Below are 23,786 nucleotides of genomic sequence, written 5' to 3'. Positions count from 1 at the left end.
GAGCCCTCCAGACCTGCCCAGTTATCCAGGGCTTTCCTGGAAGTATCCAGGAAGCCAGGGACCATGCTGGGGTCAAACCACCTCTGTTGGCGCAGGAACTGTTAGAACAGAGAGCAGAAAGAAAAAGAGAGGCAGGAGAAGTCATTATCTGAGTGGAGGTCCTATCTAGAACCCTCCGAGGGGGAATAGATGGTTGGAAGAAAGCAACATATCGCTGGGCTAAATTTTGGGTTTAGAAAACTAAGCCAAACTGCTGACACGGGGCGTTTATTTTCTGTTCATTATTTTTTCCCTTTTAATAAACTCATAAACCCATTTTCCATCCGACTACCATGCAAATAAAACGGTGAACAGAAAAGAAATGGATGCATGGCCAGGTGGAATTATTTTGTTTTCTTTAACATTTCTATGTGTGGAAATGTACTTGAAAATGAGATGTTTGTACATTACTGTGCTCTTCCTCTCTCTCACATATACACACACCATCACAAGGGACTATATCCCTTGTTGTCGAGCTTCCTCAGGTTGGAAAGGGGGCTCCCCTCATCAGTGTCGCAACATGGAGGGTGATGTTTACTGCGTGGAAGTGAGTGATGATGAGGAGAATGGAGGGAGACAGGGAGGGAGGGCACATTTCCTCCCTCCTGCCCCCTGATGCCTAGAACGCAACAGAGAGGTCACACAGCAACAAAACACACATATAACTGTCTTCACACTTGAGTAAATAAAGAAGAGGAGAATCTACTCTCTTTAAGTTATTGCACTTTGTATTTACTTGTATTTTAGTTTTTGTACTCCAGTATTCATTTTACCAGTTAAAGAGCCAGATACAGACGAGTGATAATTTGACTGTCACCAGTGGCTCAAAATGAATGCTAAAGTTGCTTTTTTAATCTGTTAGATGTGTAAAGCAACTGTTTGCTGAAAAGTTCTACTCATCTTAAAATGAGATGATACTGTGTGTCATTGTTGTGTTTGCAACTTGGTTCCATCTCCCATATGTGGAGAAAAAAAAGCTGTTATTGCATTCCTAATATTGTAATTCTGTTTCTCCATATTGCAGTTCTACTACCGCTATTGCTGTACCTACAGTATTGCATATCAGTCTGTGCTGGAAGAGCTATCCTTCCTCTTGCTCTCCCTGAGGTTTTTTTTTTCCTTTTTCTTCACATTTAGTTTTTTTTTTCCCCTGAGGGTCTAAGGAAAGAAAATGCTGTATGCTGTACAGATTGTAAAATCCTGCGAGATTTTAGGCTATAAATATAAAACTGATTTGACTTCAACCTGGCTAATAAGAGAGCAAGAGCGTCTGCAGAGAGGGATTCTGGAGTAAAGCATACCAAGATCAGATTTGGCAGGACCAAGTCGAACAAAGTGGATTAGAACAAAACAGAAACAAAAACAAAACACAGCCACTTAGTTGCACAGTTGCTTTTGTCTAACAACAGTTGCCTGTTCTGCATTTGACTCAGAGGACACGGAGACAAACAGTGCACCAACAGTCTGATGTATGAAGTCACATTTGTAAGATGATACAACATGAAAATCTCTTTCATCAGTGTAGGTGGTAAACAGGGAGGTTTTTTTTTTTGTTTTGTTTTGTTTTTTGCCCCATCCAAAACTACTCTGGCCTCATCAAAAATAATAAGTCCTAACTGGGATGTTGTCAGTGTTTTTCCTTATTTACAGCCTGCAATTACTTTGTTTTCTGGTGAGGCTTATGGGCCTTGTTTTATATTCGTTATGCATCTACTTTAATACCTGAACATATGCACATATAAATGAAGTTTTGCAGACCACATGCTTTCACACATATACATTCATGTGTATGTGCATTGGCATGCATGTTGCACTGTCTCGAGTAATCCCTAACAGGCCCCGTTTATCTCAAACAGCTTCCAGGTGCACTCAGCTGGCAAGCATTCCTGCAAGACACAGAAAATATACCAGCACGTTCATGGTCAAACACACACGTGTACACATGCAAGGCAAGCACACACACACACACACTTGCACAGCAAAATACAAGCATACACATGTCATCCAAGGGACAAAAAAGAGAAGCCTCCTTAACAAATCATTTCACCCTGCCTCTGTGTGTAATCCTCACCATATCTGACAGAAAGATCCTATTGTCACCAAAAACTCTGAGCCTCTTTCATGGAAGCCTAATGATGTTTTATCACGCTCTCGGCATCATGTTCACATTTCCCTGCATGTTTAAAAAAAGATTAAAAAAATAACACCTCACTTCAGAATACTTGTGTCAGTTAAAGCAGCGATTGATATGCTGTCTTCTCGACTCCCACCCTCCCCCTCTGTCTCTCTTTTTCTCCTCATCTTTCCCTCTTTTCAAGATCTTACATTTTCACTAAAGTCCCCTTCTCTCTGTTATCATTCCACCAGAGGCTCTCAAAAGGAGCTTTGATATTGAAAGCAGGCTTGGCATGAAAGGCAAGGGTTTAGGGGAATGTAAATGCTGGGGGTCTTTTTAAAGGAAGAGATCTTCCAGTTAACGAACACCTCACGCTCCACCACTTTCTGCACTGCTGACTTCTTTTTTTTTTTTTGCATGTGACAAAATGGGGATGAAAAATGGATTCATGGTTGTCTTTTTAGTCATTTGTATGGATTTGGGTCAATTGAAACTGATGAAATATTGTGACACAGACCAAGGAAAAAACAATATCAAAATTGTATTGAGAGATATTTGACACATGCTGAACTCTATTCCAACTTAAGCAGTCTGAACGGCAAGCAGAGCTCTTATATCAATATGTTAAACTATTATTTGGAATAATCTTTTTTTGTGTGGGACATGTTTTGGATCACACTTTCAATTGTGCCTTAGGCTGGCAATCTTGGTAAGGGGATTGTAGGGGGTGAGCCTCTGGTTAAGGTGATCTTTTTAGGCACTACATGATCCATGGAAAATTTACCATGTTTCTACTAGTAGTTTATGCATTACAGAATTTTACATGTCAGGAGAAAACCTAGCTATGACCAATTTTTCAGAGCTCTCATGGTTTTTCTGTCAAAATAATTGATGTCCAAGAGTAAATTTTAATGTCCTCATCCTATCCAGGCAGGCAGCAACCTCCTGTCATAGTTCCACTGTCATCACAGATCAGATTGACGTAACAGGAGTCAAAGTCTAATGTACTTGTCAGCATGTGCAGTCCCAGCTCATCTGTGATGGCACGCTGCTCAGAATCCCGCTGTGAACTTCTGTTGGAGCTAAGAGACAGCATCTTATGGCTATCCCCACATCGCACTCCCACGCTCGGTCTCTCTTTCTCTTTCGAGTTCTCTCTCTCTCTCTCCGTGTCTCCTTTGCACCCTGCCAACGCATCACATTCTCTCTACCCAGGCTTCCCTCCTGGGTCTTGTGGTGCTACTTCAGCTCTCTGGTATCCCTGCCAACTACTGCAGCCCACAACAAGCACAGTTGACCAGTTTGTCCCAGTCTGCCCTCTTACAGCTCCACACTCCTGTGTGTAGTAAGAAAAAAACATGTTTGGAAAAAAACACAGTTTCTCCCTGCACTCTCCCGTACATGTCCTTCTTCAAATAACTCTGCTGCTCGCTAATGAGTCCCCAGAGGGTTGTACCCCGCAATCGCTCTCTTCAGACACCATTACGGCCAGCGTGGCTTCAAAGCGTTGGGTGAAACCATTATCATAACTGGGGACTGCTACCTGCCTGGATAGCTTTAGATATTAGCAAAACCTGTAGTTTGCTTATGGGACTGAATGGACTTGGGAACAGGAGCCATGGGAGTTATGGAAGTTCATATCTTGGAGTCTGGACTTCTTAGATATTTGCTTTGATGTCTCAGCTGATGTAGATTTAGATGATTATAGTCTGCAATCTGAGTACATTGTTAAGCAGTGTTTACTTTCTACTCCTCTATTCTGTTCTACTTAATTCTACTTCATTTTTCAACTCTGTTATCAGCCTCTGCCCTTTCAAGGTCACTGCTCATGATGCAGATAATTCTATGGCTAATTAAAAACTCATCATCTTGGTGATGAAAAGATAATATGATAAAAAAAAATCATATAGACCATAAAAACTCATTGTAAAACTCTGTGACACTATGGTGGTGCTGCTAATTTGCTGGTATCCTCTGCCAACTGACATGATGTGCACAAGCAAATGTCAAGTTAATGCAGCCGGTCACCCATCAAGTAGGTTAAATTAATGCTAGGCAGCGATGTGGAAGTCCCAGTGGTAGCTGTCTCTCTGCCAGTCCTGCTGAGGTTTTTTTTCTGGGATGGCTGCAGAGGGTATGAGGGGCTCTGATACCCTGCTGTCACCCGCTCACATCCCGCTGCATCTGGCAGGTGTTGGACCCACTGGAGCACTGGCTGCACTCATCTGGCCTGAGAGCTCTGCAGGAGCTGTCAGTCTGCTGGGCTACACCACTGCTCTTTCTACCTCAACAGCACTGTTGTATACCTGAAGTCATGCCACACACAATGCCGTGTTGTATTAGATTGTGCTCTGCTAGACTAGGCTCTCAGGATCTACTTTTTGCCTTTTTTTATAATCACTAAATACTTTTCACAGGCACTTGTCTGGGGTAGTGCTTAAAAATCAAACTCACTCTTATGTACCGTAATTATTTACAGAAATATCTTTACGCCATGTGTCATGGGGTATTTCTATACAGTATATCTAACAATTATACCATATGATGATGATGATGTGTTTACCTGATAAAGGTTGTTCTCTCCTTGAGGCTATACTTCTGCGCTTTGAGCTTACGTCCGTATTCCTACAGTGACAATGTCAATATTTACTATGTTTAACATCTTTGTATTGCATGTTAACATGCTAACATTCGCTAATTAGCCGTGAATACAACAGCTGAGGATGATGGGAATTTCATCAGTTTTTGTTCAGAAACAAAAATATTGGCCAAATTAAAATTTTGACCTTGATTGTGCTAGATGGAACATGAAAAGATCACCAAAGTTGTTAGGATTGGTCCTGAGGAGGACTTGAAAGTTTGTACCAAATTTCATGACTCCCCAATAGTTTGTGACACATTTCAATCAAACCCCCCAAATGTCAACTTCCTGATGGCACTAGAGGAAAAGTCAGTGGATCACTTAAGTCAGGAGAATTCATCATCTGGGAATCATCAATGTCTGTACAAAAGTTCATCACAACCCAACCTATAATTAGAGAGATTTTAGGCCGGGCCAAAGTGAATGACGTTGTAATCCCTAGAACCACGTTGCTAGCGTGACTGAATAATACAGAACTTCAGTGAATTAAATCATAAGTCTATATGCTTCACCGAACTGCGTGGTGCTTTACCGTGGTCCGGTGTCAGATACTCTGAACAGCATGCGCTTTCAAAGGCTTAACACAGGCCAACAGCGAGATATTTGATTCAAATAGAACCGGTAGTTCACCCTGCTTTTAAATTGATCTTTATTGCAGTCATTTAAAGGAAATCTGAAGTATAATAATGCCAAATAGGAACTTTATGGGAGGTAATGGCGGGAGGTTTACTGCCCTTTGCACAATCGGCCAGATAAGTCATCAAGGATGCCCATCTCCAATTTGTTCAATCTGTCTTCAGATTTTATAGGCCAGGTTGTAGAACGAATACACCCATTTTTCAACAATGGTTTGTGTATTTTCCACCATACTGAAGAGGCAATTTCCTTTGCAGCTCAAGTGGCAGTTGTCTTTTGCCTCCTTGTTCAATTAGAGAGAGGGGGAAAGAGATCTGGAGGGTTGCAGTAATACTTCTGGTCAAAATAAAAGCTTTTTGCGGAGACATCATGTCATCCATCTCGCAGTAAATGATACATCTTCCTCTTACAGCAGTCTGAATGACCTTGTTTGTGTGGCCCTGTTAGTAGTGAGGGAGACTGCAGGAGGGAGTCTGGAAATGAGTCTGGTCATTGTCTGGAGATGCAGGCAGGCACGCAGAGATAGAGACAAAGACAGAGAGAGGGGACAGAGGGAAGTGCACTGGCCTCGTCGTCGACCTGCTGCACGCATCCGGGAGGCACTGTGGCACCTTGCATCTGATTAGCCTGACACTCATTAGACCTGACCTTGGATCACATTTCAAAACAGCATTGAATTTAAGAGAAAAAAAAAGCCACAATAAACAGGCACGCCGTTATTGCATGTGAGGGCGGAAACACTTATTCCCCCCATAAACATTTTCTCAGAGAATTAAAGTTTGGGTTGGAAGGAAGATTAATATGGGGCGAGGAGAGTGTGCCAGCGAAAAAGCAGGCTAGTGGAATTTAATGAGTTTTGTGTGTCGGCTGGGGAGCCTGCTCGCGCCACACTAATTACACTCTGTAACGAACTGAGATCTGGGGAGCATCGCAGGAAGACAAAGGCTCTGAGCAGTCCGGCAGCAAGCAGCAGCCAAAACAAAAGAGCTGCATACACACATTTCAAGCCCACATGGACAAATACAACAAGCGTGAAACAGAGAGAAGGAAGCATGCTTTTGGTTTTCTCCAAGCCATCCTTGGTTACCACCCCTGTGGTAAGGGTAATGAGATGTAGCGGGAGATAGAGAGCTTGAACCTGAAAAGCGAGCCCCTCTATTAGGCTTGCCAGATGCATGGCGCAAACTCCAGTGGTAGAAAATGAGTTGTGCAGAGATGTGGGATTGTCAGCATAATTAAATCAACCTTTGTTGACTTCATGCAGTCGAAGCTCTTTAACTAGATAAACAAAGATCACATGCACACATTCTCACTCAGAAAAAACACGCACATTACAGGCAACACTGCCCCCTTTTGATGAGGAGGCCAACTGCAGCATTTGATGAGGAAGTCCCAGCTCTGGAAGCAGGTGTGTGTCTTTTTCCTTCATTAAGCTGCCAGTGCCTGCAGGGACTCTAACACTCTTCCCACCTATCAGTGGCCACAGCGCACAAACAGCAAACAATCAGGCTGACTTTCAACTGTGACTTTCAACAGAATGAAACCAGCCTAGTCTCCTTCTCTCCCTCTCAGTCTCTCTCTCTCTCTTGCTCTCATTCCCTTTCACCCGCTCGTACAGTCTCTTTCAACTTGGAAGGAGAATTTGCTTCTGGCACAGTTTAAATGAAACTTGCCCTCTTACCGATGGATTCTAACCTTTAATATTCTGGCCCTTTGTTGGCAAGTGTGTATCCAACTTTCATCATGCAATATGTATCGTTATCACCCTGTGGCCCCCTAACCCTCACTATGAAATGTTTGTGACTTGCACTACCCAAAGCAAAGCTGCTCTCAGATGAGAGGATTGAATTTCAACTTTGACTCATTGCTGTATATAAATCATGCTCCTGTAATTTGAATGTTTTGCCAAACTCAGTTCACGTGTATTGCCTTAGCTGACATCATACCTCTAGTATTGCCAACATACGACAGCATTCAGACTTCATCAGGCCTTGTAATTTGTTTGTGTGTTTACGACAGAATCCTGCCGATTTCATTAAAGCCAGAGCAGTCGAATGCGTGACTGCTGACCCCGTTCTCCACCATGCCTCCCTATTGTCTGGTGTACTCTCTTCCAGCAGATTTTCCCGTGCGGAAAAGCCCCCTTGCCCCGTCTGCATTCCTATCCAATTAAGCTAGCATCATCTGATTCCAATTATTCTAATTATAGCAGCCAGAGATGCGAGTAAGAGAGGGGAAAAGGAGGCAGAAAGAGACAGAGAAGTAGAGTCAGTGAGAAGGAGTACAACATAGCAAGCCTTCACACTTAAGACAGCAGGAATGTAAGTGTAGCTGGGCAGCCTTAAGGTCACTGCAATGGCAACAACAACAACAGTAACCAACAACAAAAAGTGCTTACAACATCAGAGCAACAGCTGCAAAGATTTTAGCAACCCTTGCTGTTGTCGGTAATGGTGGAAACACATGATAGTGACAGACCGTGTAATCACGCAACACACTTAACAAGGTCAGGCTAATGGAAGGACATGGGTGTTGTTAATCACACTATGACGTGATGAACACTAATCCCCTTGGTTTGTCTTGTAAAAGGACATCATATAACAAATCCCTCCTCCCTGTCTGAAGTCATGTTTGACACCTGCAAGCCCCCGTAGAAATCTCTGATGTCTTTACACAGAATGACACCGTTCATACGCTAGCAGCCAGTTTCCAGTGCTGCGGGTCATCATGATTGTTTTCACAGCCGACTGCCCAGGAGGAGATGCCAGGGCGCTGGACTGCCCTCTTTTTAAAGACCTGTTTGGGATGGTAAACACATTTCTCCCTCTGCAAGTCTTTCTGATTCTCTCGGTGCCTGTCTGTGTCTACACCTCTGTTCCTCAGTACAAATCCCCTCTCTCCAACCATTGTCTAAACATCACACAGCATGGAATCATACAACAGATTTATTTACTACGGTCACTTTTCTGTAATCTCACACAGCAAATGCATGTCTCACATCAACTGTGCATATGTGCACACTCAAACGCCACACATTTTCCATTGTCATGTTAGGATGAAAGTCTTATTTGACAGCTGTGGCATCAAACTGTGAGTCCTGTTAATGATGCAGACACTCTCAAATTAAGAGCTCATTAGATGCCGTCCAGATAACACACTGATGAGCCAAGACGGTTAGTTGAAGGATTTATAACGTAGGCTGTTGTTTCCTGCTTTATGTTGGTGTGTTTAGTGTGCAGTCTTGTGCGATGAGCCTCAACATCACCTCCTAGAGTGTTTTTCTTTTTAAGTATCTTTTAACCAATTTCCTAAAGACACAAGCAAGAAAATCTTGACTACTATTTGACTACAATGGCCTTGACCATAATAATGTTCTCTTGAATGGCAATGATAAATGATGGAGTGATTATGGAAATGCTAAAACCTTACAGGGACACATCTGACAGTTAATTATCTGGAGACATAAAGCAGGTTTTGACATCAGATGACTGATGTTTATTCAAAGTCACCCTGCATGTGATTTTCCTCTCTCCTCTCACTCTTGACCTATGATGACCTCTGGATAAGGTGACCCTCCTCCATCATGCAGGATGTTCGTGGTTCTCTCCATTTCCTTTTTCAGTTTCTCCAGAGTCCAGAGTTCACTCACTCTGTCATGCTGTCATGTGGACACTGATGTCCCTGTCTCTGCTGCCAAGACCCATGACATCTGTCTAGACACCTATATGCTGTTGGCTTACAAACCAGGGACTGCCCCTCCTGATTACTCAGAAGCCATCGCTCATTGTTTCTTTCCATCCTGCCTTCTATTATCCTTTGTTTACACTCACACAAATCACTTTCCTTTGTGGTATCATTATTGTGATGCTTGGGAGGAGAATGTGTTGGTGAGATCATTTGTAGGTTTTTTTTTTGCGATTTGTACTACAAGCGAAGCAGCTTTCTACCAAAGCATATACACACATGCAGCTGTGACTCCAGTGGCATTATTCATTTACTTGCCTGTATACCTGGATGATTAAAGGTGTAATCACTAGGCAAAAGATCAGAGCTGCTCATCCCTGGCCCACACTAAATCTTTAAGAATTTAGGCTTTTGCCTGTTAACATGACAAAACATGGCGACATTTAAGGATGTTACTATATCATCAATATTGAGATCACAGCAGAAAGAAATGACAGCACTGTAGAAAAGTTCTCTGTCCTCTATTCTTTATGCTATTTGTTCATAGTCTGCTGCTGACTTTACTCTACCCCCTGCCCCCTCTGCTCATGGGTTTAATTACATCTTGTGTAGTAGCATTAATTTCTGAGGATGTCCACAACCAAAGCTCTCAAGGAGCACAGGATCTGCAAAGTAGCCATCATGCACACATGAAAACAGCATTAAAAGCAAGCATTTGACAGGATTGAAGGCCCCTGCAGGGTAATTCAGTGTGTAGTCCTATATCATAAGGAAAATTGCAAACTTTGCAAAAGTAGAAAAGACCCTTCAGGTGCAAAAGAGAGTATATTTATTCCACATAGAAACAGTTTCAAGATGAAACATGAAAAAAACATGGCTGATGGTCCTATGACTGAAGTCACTTTTGTACACATTTTATCACCTTCCTCCTTTCAAGAGTGCAAATACTTCCACATTATTTTTACTAATTCAGATGGGATGTCTTTGTGCATCCATATGGGTAGATCAGAGTTTTTGAACTGCAGTCACAAATTTAATGCATGAATTCAAGTTCAAAATTTGTCAAAGTAGCAACAGTATTGTGTCATCACTGCGGTGTGGTGTGAACCAGCTTATTTACCCCATTCCAACTCCACCTGAGTGTTAAAAGCACTAGTTATTGTTTTTATTACAATATTATTAGTGCCCTCTTAGCTTTTTCCCTCCTCTCTCACCCTTTCTGCATTCCCCTCTCATACCTCTTGCCTTCAATGCTTTACCAACTTCTAGGTACAAAAGCAGGCTCTCCTCTTTTTTCTGTTTTTCTCTCTTCCTCTGTCCATTGTGTGGTTTCCTCACAGGAAGCCCATTGGAGAGTTTTCCAAGTTTTTACAGAACAGTCCTGATGAAGGCGTTGAACTCGGTGGGACACGCAGGGTGGGTCGTTAGTTTGCTTCCACTGTATCATTAGTGTCCATAACAAACACATTATCTCCCACTGAACCGCCTGTCTTCCAGGCCATTTAGGGTGCGAATTAGACTGTGACAAGCAGCCATTCCCTATATGTAGGTCATTTACTGCTAATGACACTCAGTGAAAAACACGCCATGGAGACTGGGTTTGGGCTCGAAAACTTACTGTACAGTTTTTGATGGGTCAACAGAATCACTTAACAGCAGGAAATTACAACACAGATTTTTTTTTTTGTTGTGTAATGTTTGGAGGTTGGGCACGATTAAGCTTTTAGCGCCTACATGGGGTTTTGGTAGTTGCAACTGTGCAGCTGACAGACATTTCCCTTCACTGATTTGTAAGTGTGAGAGAACTCCCACAAAATATTGTTGATAATATGACGTCCCCGTGAGTCTGTATTTTTTATTTGAAATCTAATTATGAAATAAAGGATAAGCAACAGTGCCAGAAAAAGCATGCAAATATGTCACACAATATCCACAATTATCGAATTACTGAACAATCAGAACCAGCATAATTTAATTTTCATTTAAAAGGAATCATCGCTGGAGCTCACAAGCAATATCCCTGAGCATTCTCACACTTTCTACCTGTATTGAATACTTGAAGGTCAAACTGACTCACAAGACACATAATGGAAATATTTATAGTTGAAGCCCAGTTGTAAAATTCTGCATAATAGCAAGGGCCCAGAAGCAGCTACCAACGGAGAGAAAACTAAAGGGCTCTTCAGTAGAACAAATGGATCATGTATGATTATGTAGTGGTTTGTCAGCACTATCAGGTTTCCAGTTTTGTTTTTTGTTTTTTTGTTGTTTTTTTGTTTTTTACCAAATTTTCCACAATCATAAGCACATATGGTAAAACCGCATTTGATGAAATATAATTTTGGCCATGTTATGGACTGAGATGCTATAAACAGTCTAAATAACACCACATTAAATCCAGTGTTCGTGATGCCTCTGGAAACATTGCAATATGTTGTCTTGAAGTCCATTTGACAAAGATATGTATTCAAATTTAATATGTAATTAAACGTACTATATGTGCAGCTATCGGGCAAAAAGGGAGATTAATGAGAATTGAAATCTATTTTGGTCAAAAACAATTGAAGCAGCATGGATTTTAATTTGTCTGAAATTACACATTAAAATTGATTGACATTGTGGAAAAAGTATTAAAACCAGGACTTAATCAGCTTATACACAGTATGTCTGTAGTTATGTATGTGTTATTTTTCACCATGTCTATTTATTTAGAATAAAAAACCTGTTTTATAGCAGCTCTCAAGAACTTTTGTGAGGGAAAGGGAACTGATACTCCGCACCCTGTTTTGTAATTGAAAATCATTGCATCAGTTCCACCACTGAACCTGACTGATGTCACATAAATGTTGATTTGTTCTGAGTGGCTTTCCCCGCACAACACTTCCATTATTGCTTTTTTATTACTTTTGTTGTTGCTGTTTTCCATTGAGAAATAATTCTTTAATATATATTTCAATATTTCTGCGGCTCTCGCCTCCACCGTGTTGTCATTTCTCTGCACAGATGTGACAGAGCTAAGGCGAGGTATTTCTGCTGCAGTTAGACATATGATGTTCACATCGCAGTGTAGTTTCACGTGGCAGCCTTAGTGTTCCCCGGTGAGTAGTGGCACATTAAGGAATAACAAATGAGTCCATGACCTAGGGTAGTTATTCAGGGTGTGTTTGTGGAGCAGGCAAACAACGTATGCTATTTGCTTTGCAGTAGATTCATAAGTGAAAATTGCATTGTGCCTCCATTTGGAGAGCAGGTGATGGAGTGTGGAGGGAAACAAAGAGATTGTCATTCTCCTGGTTTCTGATGATGCTGTCCCACTCTGCTGAAAGGTTCACACATCCTGCCTGTCATCTTAACACTGAATCTGACTTGTCAACATACTATATGTGTCTTCTTTTTAAACTAGATTGAAAAAGATCTGTGACTGTCGTATAGTGTGCAGGTGCTTTGTGTATCTGTGAGTGTTGGGACAAACCCTGCAATGCACGCTGAAGTGCATGCATGTGACTTTACCTTCCTCCCTATCTGTAAACCTTGATCCTCTGACCCAGCCAGTCTTGTGAGCACATTCCTCACACAGACATGTGCTAGGGAGACGGACAGGGGGAGGGACATAGGGATGCAGCTTTTTGAAGTCAGTTAACATCCACCGCCACGGCTCATTTGGCCCATGCACCGTGGAGTTAACATGCATGGTGATTTTATGATGCGGTGAACCCCGGCGAGGGCAGCTCTGAGGCCCGTATGTGGTGAAGCTCTGAGAGCAGCGTGCACTGAACAAGACAGTCTCTCTGAAGTGGAAAAGAGAGCATGTTGGAGACGCACTGTGCACCATATCTGTGATCGAGGGAACCCAGAGAAGTGGCTCCCAATCTTTTTTGTGTGGTGTTTCACCACAGCTTCATCAGGAGGACTCAAGTATCCTCTCACCGTGCCATTTTCATAGTTTGTTTTTTTTAGCACTTTTTGACACAAATTGTGCAACTGTTGATATTGGGCTTGGTTTGTGTTTTTCAGTAGGTGTGGTTAAGTTTGTGTTTGTATTACTGCCACTTTGAATAGCTGAAACTGAGCAATTGAACCATTCATCTGCTACATTTAAGTATCAGTTGACTTTTCTGATAGCTTGCTGCTTAATTTTTCTGTTCATTACTTCAGTTATTGTGACAGTAATTACTGCCTTCCAGCCTCACATCTACTTGTAATCCGATTTGTGTGTTTATTTCCCACCTAAATACAAACATGTTGATGTATACCGTTTTTTCCCAAATAATTTCTATTCTGTAAAGCTGTTAGCTGAGCTACTCTTCAGTTTTTTGTATGCACCCCGTGGCAGCTGCAGACTTTGGTGCACAAACCTGGAGTACAGTATAGGATATAGGGGAAAGCCTTTTAAGGTTCATTAAAAAAAAAGGTTCATGGGTGTCAAGCTCCACTGACTGTAACAACACAGACCAACAGTCAGAAGTCGACCATTTTGACTTTCACCCAGTACCCAGTGAAGAAACAAAAACAGCATCATAACATTGTAGCTCTTTGTTCAAATGTTCATTGTTTTCATCTGTGGAACTATTTTGTGTAGTTGAATGTCGTACTCAGGCACTTCACTTTATAGTTCAAGAATCAAAATTACCACTGCTCCACATGCAGTAGCTGAATGGAGGGGCCTGACCTGCAGTAACATGAATAGCACTAATGGTTGTGAAGTGCACAATCGTCGGACAAAATCAACACGTGTGTTCACCAGTAGTAATCTCATCTCTAGTAAGGCAAACATTTTATCAAAGTTTTTTCATATTGCCACTTCACAAAATCAATGAGCCCTAACAAAAGAAGCCTGGCACATTGTTCTTTTTAAAGCATTTCCACAAAGAAACATGGCGAATGCTACTGCAATGTTGGAGGCCCACGAGCTCTCCATGGACTTCTGTTTCTGTTTCTTGGGAAAAGCCCATTCCACTAAATATCAAAGCCTCATTTTGGCATATTTCCCTATACAACAGTTACATGATGTTACATGAAGTGTTGGGTTTAGTATTCTATCTCATCTCTTCTCAAAGTAAATGATCAAGTGCTCTCCACTATGTGGACTTAATTAGTAAATTAGTGTAATAGTGGCTTGAAAAAAAGAGTTTTAAAGCGAACATTTGTGAATGTTCCTTATGTTAAGTCAGAAGAAAAAGGAGGGAGAGATCTTGTACAGATTGAGAAGTCACCCATAATTTACGGATGCAGTAGGTTTCCTACATCAGCCCACAGAGGTCCTTATGTTGGTCAATAGTGATAATCAAACCGCTCGGTACCATTTGAAACACACCACAGCAACACCCCCCACCACCAACCCACCTCACTCCCAAACCATCACCAGCACTCTCTGCCTCCACATGATGTCAGCCAGGAGGAATTCAATCTCAGAAATTATATCATGAATGATGCATAAGACTGAAAAATGCATTTACCCTCGCGACAACACAATGAGCTGTTGTTGCAAACACCGTAATGGAAAAATACGAAGGTTATGGTGATGAAAATGTATTATGAGACTGGAAAGACATTTGTGAATGTTGTCTACTCCTGAGCTGAGGGAGCACGACCGAGGACATAACCAAAGCATATAAGGAAATTCCTCAATATTTCTACAAAGGCAGGATGAATCTGTCTTGAAGTCCTCAGGGAGCGCAGCAAAGAGTGTCTTTGCATGTACGTGTCCCTTCCCACTTATACTATGCATGCATGAGTTTTGTCTCCTTTTGCTGGAGCACAGGGGTAAGGCGGGTGTGCCCATCTTCCATGTTAATAATGAATTTTTGATATGAGCTCCACATGAAATTTTAATCTCTGGAATATTAGCTCACCGAGGGAGATACAAAATCAAATCAGGGGGTCGTGATTAAGCGGGTGAAGCGCATATCGACCCATTTAAATTCACATTAACCCGGCATCAAAATGTATGAGCCATGACATTGATGGCAGACATAATTTAGTGGTGTTATGTCTATTTTGCAAAGTAAAGGTGTGATCCCTCCATCACACATCTGAAAAAAGGGGAAAATTACACTCGATATGGTAGATGATGCTTCCTGCATGCTTGGAAATGTTAAAGGATAAGGCTGGCGATTTATTTTGATCAACAAATCCCTTTAAAATACCAAAAGCAACAATAAATTTGTACGATTAATAAGTGTTGTTTATGTAGCCAAAGCCTAATATAGCTTCTTTCTCTGCTAAACACCTCTATTGTTGTCAAAAAATTATTAAAAACACATTGTTGCACATGGTGGCATTTTCTCTCATTACAATTTTGAGTCAACTCGCATCTACCATTCTGCTGGTGTAAAAATTCACTAACAAATGTAGCCGTAGCTTCTGCTTGAGTAGCAGTGCCCTGCTGTTTGAGGTAATAACTTCTTTGAAAACAAAACTATGTATTTTTAAAGATTATTGCTGTTATTATTATGTATGATTAAGCTTGGGGCTGAGTGTCACAGGCAGTGTAGGAAAGTACTGAGAGATGAACTAACGAATTACTGGTTTTGCTCTTTTCATGAGATAAGTTGACAGTAAGAAAACTATAGAATAACACTGACATTACACTTCACCTTGGCACCTAATTGCATTTGAAGCTGTTTAAGAGGTGATCTGCATTTTATGGTTTGTGATCCACGGAATGAAAATTTCAGATGTCACAATATATCAAAATTCTTATAAATTCTAGACTTTGACCTTCAATGCTCTCTGTATTGTGCAGGTTTCTCCTGTACTGCCGCTTAAATTTACATGCAAAAGCACATTTACTGCAAATTGCATATGGAAGGACACACCAAAAGCTGCTTTTTGCCATAGTGCTCACTTTGCCTTATGCTGGATGAATATTTTACCAGCTCTGCCAGCAGTAGGCCCAGCTGAGAGAGTTAGTAAAACAAAGCCCCACCGCTGTGTTAGCATACTCAAAGGCTCAATAATGTATCACCCACTTTTGTTCCTTACACAGCATCTATCATCTCAGCATAATACAGAGTAGCTAGAAAGTCGTTTTTCATAACAGTAATAGGACAAAGATTGACAGTGTGTGCATGCTTGTGTGTAAAATCACATATATGTGTGTGTGTGTACGGCTGTGAGTTTGTGCATGTATAAGATGCAGCTGTGCAGCAGTGGTGTGTGTAATTACGTGAGTGAATGAGTGTAGATCTTAAAACCAAACTAAACACCTCAGTGCCTCTGGGCTGCTAGGACACACTTAGTTGTCATTGGCTTGGATTGCACTCATGGGAAGAATTCAGTAGCTGAATAATGTGATGTATTAAGCTGTGCTCTGCAGCAACGTATGGTAATTTGTAAGATTTTTATTTAATCAGGTTACATTGTATTCCAGCCAAATGGAACACTGATTGAGCAAGGTGAAGCTCTAATCTTTTCCTCCTGAGCTTCATATTCTGCTCTTTTTATCTTTTGTATCTTATGAAAAAATCATATTTTAAAAAACTTTGTGTCCTGTAACAAACTTTTGGTGGGAAAATAATACTGGGAGGTTAACTGATGAACTGTTCATCTGTTGGTGAGTGAACGATCTTGTTGCAGCAGCTAAAACTGATCAATCAAGCTAATGCGAGTGAATGAAATGTTGATCAGTGTGGTATCTTACAATGAGGATGATGAACAGATCAGGAAACCAGACTGAGTCTCTCATTATGTCCTTATACTGGTAGGTAATAATATTGTAAAATTAAGTTTTGAATAGTTTTTAATTCAGTGGAATTATAAAATTCAGTATTTCCATCATCACCACAATGTTCTTTCAGTCGTAGCGGTCTGCCAACTCAGTTTAGTCCCACAGCATATCTGCCCTCATGTTACCATATTAGTATGGGCAGACACCCTGAGTTTAAGGTATCTGAATTGGTTTCAGGAAAGAAAAGGTACATCCCCAGTTTTCATCCACACGTGAAGAAAATATGAATGTAAATGCTGGAAACTCTGAGAAAAAGCCAAAATATCGGCTGAGCTGAGTTAGAACACCTGGCATTTGAAAAAAGGGAAGATGAGTCTTTGAATACACTTTTCATTTCTGTGCCTGTTCATGCTTCTTCTAAAAACAAACAAACATGTAATACACATCTGGATCACAAGAGGAAAAATCAGGAAATAAAAAACACAGTCATCTTATCTTGGAAACTGCAGTAAAAAGCTATGATGTATTGTATTAGAATTACTGGGGGTTCTGTTAATTAACGCATCTTCTCACATCCTCTAGATACACGTACAGTTTTTGAAACATGCACTAATTTACATTCTTTTTTTGCCAAAAGAAATGAGCATTTTAATAGAACATTTTAATAGAAACACAACCATAGCTTTCTCTCTGTCATTCTCAATGCCACCCACAAAAAGTGATTCAAATTATGAATTAGAGGAAAGATGATATCTGTAACAAAAAAAAATAGGTTCAATTCAGTTCCTCAAGTACGAACAATTGTATGCCAAGATGGCATGTTTGCCTTCTTTATCTTAAACCCCTGCCAATTCCCGTTTATCGCAGCAGTATTAAAGCCTTGTTTAAGTGGCAGGTGTTTTAGGCTGTTTGTTCAGATGTAATATGGTAATTGGATTGAAAATGGCTGCCCTGAGTGATGGCACAGATCGTCCGCCTCACAGCCCTTTGTTTCTAACAGACGGTTTGAATCAGGAATGTGGAATTTCGTCAGCCTCCCAGTGCGCAGCAGAAGGACCTCACGCATTACCAGCTTGTGCTCTCACTATCTTTTTTTTTGCTCTGTAACATGCTGTTCTGTGACTGAGCATCTCTAGGTCGGAGACATTTGTGCATTTGTTGGATTATAGTAATGACGCGTTTGTATTGCTCAGTGTGTTTGTAAGGGTCTGTATCTGATTGGAAGAGAGAATTGAAGCCAACAAAGTTTCACCATCTGTCTGTAGAATCTGACTTTGACATGTAGCCATTGCAGAGAAGACACCATGAACCTGGCATTTGTCCTATGCTGAAAAAATGTACTAATGCAGTATAGATAGATGTTTGTTTAATGGCGTCAACTTAAAAAGTCGAATTCTTCTTTCTCTGACCTTGATCCCTCTGTACACTTGAAGTTTGCAGCTTGGCTCTGCTAATGGCTATGTGGTGTGAATATCCTGTAAATGGCTGCAGTGGACCGACAGGCTGTGATGGGGACAAACTGTAATGTGAAGTCTTGGATGTGGATGGGGTTTGAAGTCGAGTGACACAGAGGGGCTTGGTAACAGACAGAATAGCAGAGTGTTGAGGAAGCGTTTGACGACAGCCGCTACAAAGGGAAGAGTGGAGCGATCCTGCCATCCACTCATCAGCGGCAACAGAAAATGTTGGGAAGTGCTCATCAAAGGGCAGTAAGCTGCTCGCCTGACTTCGCCTGCTGTTGTCTGACCAACTGACTAGCCAGCTGACAGAATGATGGCTCCTTTGTAGTGCTACCTTTTTGTCTTCGAATTTTCTGGCTCCTCACAAATTAAACTCAAGCCTTTAAAGTGAGTAGATACACTCACATGCCTCTCTCCTCTCCAACTCCCTGATCCTGTTTCTCCCTACTCCTCCCTTCTACTTGTTGGCCTATTTGTCTTTTGAATGCATTCTGCATACTCAGGCTCCCGTAGCAAAAAGTACAGACCCTCAACCTATATACAAGAATACAGGAACGCTTCCCCTGGCGTCTGCAAACTTGTCAGCAACACATTCTCAAAGCAACACAGCAACTACTGCTTCTTTGGAGTTTTCGCCAACCAGATAACACAGAACCCCATTGTCTTTTGCTCTAATTATGCTCCTTCAGGCTGCTGGTTAGTCACACAACAGGCCAGAGTGGCATACCTGAGGGAGGTGAATAGTTTGGTGTTAAACCAAGGACTGGCTTACACACTGATACATGCACACACAACCTTGTAGAGTGTGTGCCGGTGCTTAGAGAAGCAGCTGATAGGCCCTGCAGAGCCAATTACACATACAGCTCTAATCTCTTGAGCAACCTCTCCTTCTGTGTCCATTCAAGAAAATGGATGGAGAAGGAGAGGAGGGGAGAAATACGCAATTACTGCGGATGTAGGAGATGACAATAGTCGGGAGAAGTTAGGACAAGGAGCAATGGATTGATGGAAAAAGCAAGGGAAATAATGAGCAGAACAGAAGAGAGGGTGTAAATTAAGTAAGAAAGGAATTTTTCAATGAAAGTTAGAAAAAAAAAGTTGGAGCGAAAATGAGAGACAGAATGGGGTAAAGAAATCAGGAGATATAGTATGAGAAAGGAGTCTGTGTTGACAAGAGAGTGAGGGCAGCTCTGAGCCTCAACATGGCATTAGATGCAGTGCCCCCAGTCAAGACACATATCTATCAGTCTAACTTTTATCAGTTAAATGGATACAGCCCTGAGAGCCCCATAGGCGCAACGTGAGACTTCTAACGGCTGATGTCTCTTTTCCCTCAAGCGTTGTCAAAAGGCAACAAGGGCTTCCTTTAATGTGTTATATCTGCCTGTCATGTCAGCTGCCTCCATTCCTGTCTTTCTCTCAAGCTTTCTCTTTCTTTCCTTTTTATTCTTCCACCGTGATCTATAACTTCTATTTTCTTAACCCACGTACTTGCCTGTTTGTTTTTTTTATTATTATTTGTGCTAATACCCCCTCCTCTGTAGTATGGTAATGTTCTCAGAAATTACAGTGAGGTAAACAGAGCAGGGTGTTGAAATGAAATAACAGCTACGAGGCTGTCAGCTCTAGCGAGGGGGCCATCCGTCAGCGGGAAATGACACGTCGGCCGCCCCCCCCTCCGTTCCTGTCACACACACAGTTGGATTCCTCCCATCCTCCTCGTGGCAAGGTGAAGGAATTACGCTCATCAAAGGCCCAGCCCAGCCTGGAGCCTTTCCATTAGCCTTCTACAACGCTGGTCAGTGGCGAGAGGACAGACACAACTGCCATCACACACACAAGAAATGATACATACACAGGCACAGCATCACAGTATGTATATTTGATGGAACAAACGCACACTCATAATTACTCTGAGATAGGATATATGCACAGGTACACGCACACACACACCTCAATTACGGTTTCATTCACTGCCTGACAGCAGAGCGTGTGCGAAGGCTGACATTAAAGGAAATTAAATCTCCTTGTGGAATGGGCCAGCCCATCTCACCTCCCGTCAAAATGCTCCCATTTCCTCTCCTCCCCATAACCTTCTCATCTGGGTATTTAGGGCTTTGTGGTGCGGAACGTCATCAAAGAGGAAACATAGCGAGGCGGCCGTGCGTCGATGAGGCCTCCCCGTGATAATCCCCCAGCAAACGTAGCCCTCCACTATTAGCCCACGCGCACAAATTACTGCTTCAAGTTCTGTCACACTCTTTCACCGCATGTTCTGTCACATGAGAAAGTGCTTTCATTCAAAAGTGTGCGCACACACACACACACACACACACACAAACTCGTGTCATTGGCTTAGCTCAGTGAGTGAGTCAGTCAGTTAACTCTTTGATCCAGACCTCCTGTCTTCATTGGAATACGAAGCCTATTTGACATAATCCTGAAAAACATCGCCTCACATAACCAGTGAAACTCAAAGGAAAGCACAGCTGCACGGCTACACACACCAAAGGGACTTAGCAGGAGAGTGACACGTGTACAGTAGATTTTTACGGGCAGATTTAATTAAGCCTCATTCACTGCCAAATCCTGTGTTATACAAACGCTTGTGAGCCCTTTCTCACTCATTCTGAAACACATTAATCTGACAAACCTGCTGAAGGAGGAGGAGTTTAGTTTGCCCCCAAAGTTAGGGAATTGAGTTCCTGGTTAAAGGAGAAAGAGATGCGGTTTTCCTGCTTTCACGTCAGGCAGCTTTCTCCCAAAGGCTTTAATCAGATCAAACATGTCCTGTCAGATAAGACGGCAAATGAATCAGGGGAGGGACCAGTCTTCTCCTCTGACAGATGGAGAGATGGAGGCAGGACGCTGGTGGAGGCACTTCCTCTCCTCCTCCTTAACCTCTTCCTCCGCTGTCAACAGAAAGCAAAACAAGATGGAGTGAGACACTGTTGCCTATGGCGAAGCACAGAGTCTGTAAAGATTCTTAAAGACAGTGTTTACATGTAGGCTGCAACTGAAATATCTCCACAACCCCCGACTGAGAAGAAGACAGACTTCTGTATTGAAGTTGCTGTTTACAGTGCTGCGTATATGCGTGTGAAATAGATCACTGAGACTTCATGTCTCTCATCTTTTTGAGGCATTTATTTGAGACCGAATCAGCTGAATTCAAAAGTGTGCTATTAACAGATTACATGGCTCACTGTAAAAAAAAAAAAAAAAAACTGCATTATACTAAATTTTGATTAGGTGCATAATGTCTGAATTATCTTTGGGTGACAATCTGTTAGTTCCTCCACTTGTCCTTGCGTCTCTTCCTCTCTTGTCTTGCCGCCAGTTCTTAAGTTTTATGAGACTAGACTTGGCTGATCTGATTTAGCCACTCCTGAACTAATGGAACTTTAGCATTAATATCGTTCCATAATTTTTTATAGATGCATGTCTTGTTAAATTGCTATTGTCATTACATCCCAACCATCGCACAGATTATTGTCTCTCTACATGGAAATGTTCTTTTCAGAGTCCTCCACTGCTCGCATTATTGATCTAAAGTGGATTGAAACGTAGCATGATATTTTAGGTTGCTATTAAGGGTGAGAAGGAAATATACTTGGATTCATTCAGTTGAATACATGTTTCAAAGTGTAGTTCACAATGAAAAGATCTGTCCTATATTATACAAAAGATCTATTAAAAATCGTGTCAAAATGTTGCAGTATTCATTCACTCATCACATTACACTGACCACCAACCGCAGCATAGAGGCCTTTTTGTAATTTTGCGTTTGCTCTCGGTAGCTTTAACCCAGGGTGCACCTGGCTGCTGTTGGATGAAAGGTTTGGTGATGTGGATGTTGGATAAGGATAAGATGTGATGAATGAGAGCTGGTAACAGATCAGAATCTGGCATGCTGCCTGATGGGATAGTTTACTGAGTACCTTGGTGGGAGGATGGATTGAATGTAATTTGATGTGTTAGAAAAGAATATTCTAACGTGCATACAGAAACATAAAGATACATAATTGGAGATAAGGATGACATATTGTAGTTTCATGCTTAATTTAGAGACTGACAGACTTGTAGCATAGATAGATGGAAAGCTGGTTGACTTATACAGTGGTTGCGTGGCTCAGTGACTGATTGAGTGGTGGGGCTGGGCTGCTGTTCCCAGCTGTTCTACTGTAGAGCTCAAAGGGGCCTCTGCTAGCTCAGGCTCAGCCCACCACCAGCTGTGCAGCTTCACCTAGCTAGCAGCAGCCTCTGGGCAATACAGAGAAAATGCTGTTGTACAATACACTGTACCCAACTGCTTACTCTATATTTGTATCTCCCTTTCTCTTGTACTTTAAACTTACTTAACACTTAACATCGGGCACAAAGGAGCACACTCAGAGCTCACACAGTCACTATCTCATACATGGAGCCAGAAGCACAATAAACTCTTGATGCATCCACATTGCATGTCAGCATATGAATGTATGAATGTCAAACATCATGTGAGTTCAGCTAGAGTTTACAGGACTGTTCACGATAATGAGCCGTTTCACAATTCCTACAAGTGCTGGTAATTACATTATTTGGCATTTTTTCTTACCTTTTCCTCTCCTTTTTCGTCCTCTCCCTTACATCCACCCCAACCCCACCTCCCCCGCTATTCTACCTCTTCACCCTGCAGCAACAGGAGCAGGACCCCACCAACCTGTACATCTCCAACCTGCCGGTGTCTATGGATGAGCAGGAGCTGGAGAACATGTTGAAACCCCTGGGTCATGTCATCTCCACGAGGATACTGAGGGATGCCAATGGTGTCAGCAGAGGAGTCGGCTTCGCCAGGTAAGCAATGATAATGATTCAGTGACACAGAAGCACTAGTTTAGAGGCAGTTTGTAGGGCTGACCGAGTGGCTTGGGTACAAGAACTGAAAGATCCAATTATGCAGTCCAGGTGTATTCACAAATGGAACTTGACAATCCTGAATAGCAATGTGTACAGTGCAGATCTGGTCAAAAATTAAAAATTTGAAGATGAACTAGACTGGCAAAAAAAAAGAAATAGGATAATAAATTGCAAAATTCAGAAACAAAGAAGAAGCCTCAGCTCTGTACTAGACAATGCCCTTGTACTGTTGTCCACCTTGCAGCTCTCCCTACTGGCTCATTTATGTTTTGAATTCTGACCATAAGTGAAAAACCCATTGAACTCCAGCCTCCTCCTTTATATCAACTTGGCCCTACCAAAAGACACTGATTAATGTTTGATAATCAGCCATCCCACTGGAGATTAGCACGTAGTCCATGAAACATCCTAACCTTTGTAATTAATTACAAAACATTCTAAACATACATTTTTAGGCAGGTACTTAAGACCAGTGAATAGCACTGCTTAGTGATGCACAAATCAACACTTCTCCAACTGTATCACTCTTGGCGCCTTCCCCCGGGAACCCCTTTTCATAAGCCAGTGGTACACTGCGTTACCGTTCTGCAGCTCCAGCTTTAAAACAGAGAAACGCACATACAGCAGAGGAGAAACAGTTAG

At 41.9% G+C, this 23,786-nt stretch overlaps 1 protein-coding gene across 6 annotated transcripts in view; it reads left to right on the top strand.

Annotated features, from left to right (window-relative positions):
• Positions 1–23,786, top strand: part of rbms3 (RNA binding motif, single stranded interacting protein) — a 265,275-nt gene that overhangs the window by 171,843 nt on the left and 69,646 nt on the right. For all 6 annotated transcript variants that reach the window (XM_070846037.1, XM_070846036.1, XM_070846041.1 and 3 more), the window contains one exon: positions 22,924–23,081. In XM_070846037.1, the coding sequence (XP_070702138.1) occupies positions 22,924–23,081 (158 nt within the window). The remainder of the gene's footprint in view (positions 1–22,923; positions 23,082–23,786) is intronic.

The sequence above is a fragment of the Pempheris klunzingeri genome, chromosome 16 (assembly GCF_042242105.1).
Source record: "Pempheris klunzingeri isolate RE-2024b chromosome 16, fPemKlu1.hap1, whole genome shotgun sequence".
NCBI lineage: Eukaryota > Metazoa > Chordata > Actinopteri > Acropomatiformes > Pempheridae > Pempheris > Pempheris klunzingeri.
Note: the sequence above shows the minus strand (reverse complement) of the source record. Positions and strands in the feature narration are given on the sequence as shown.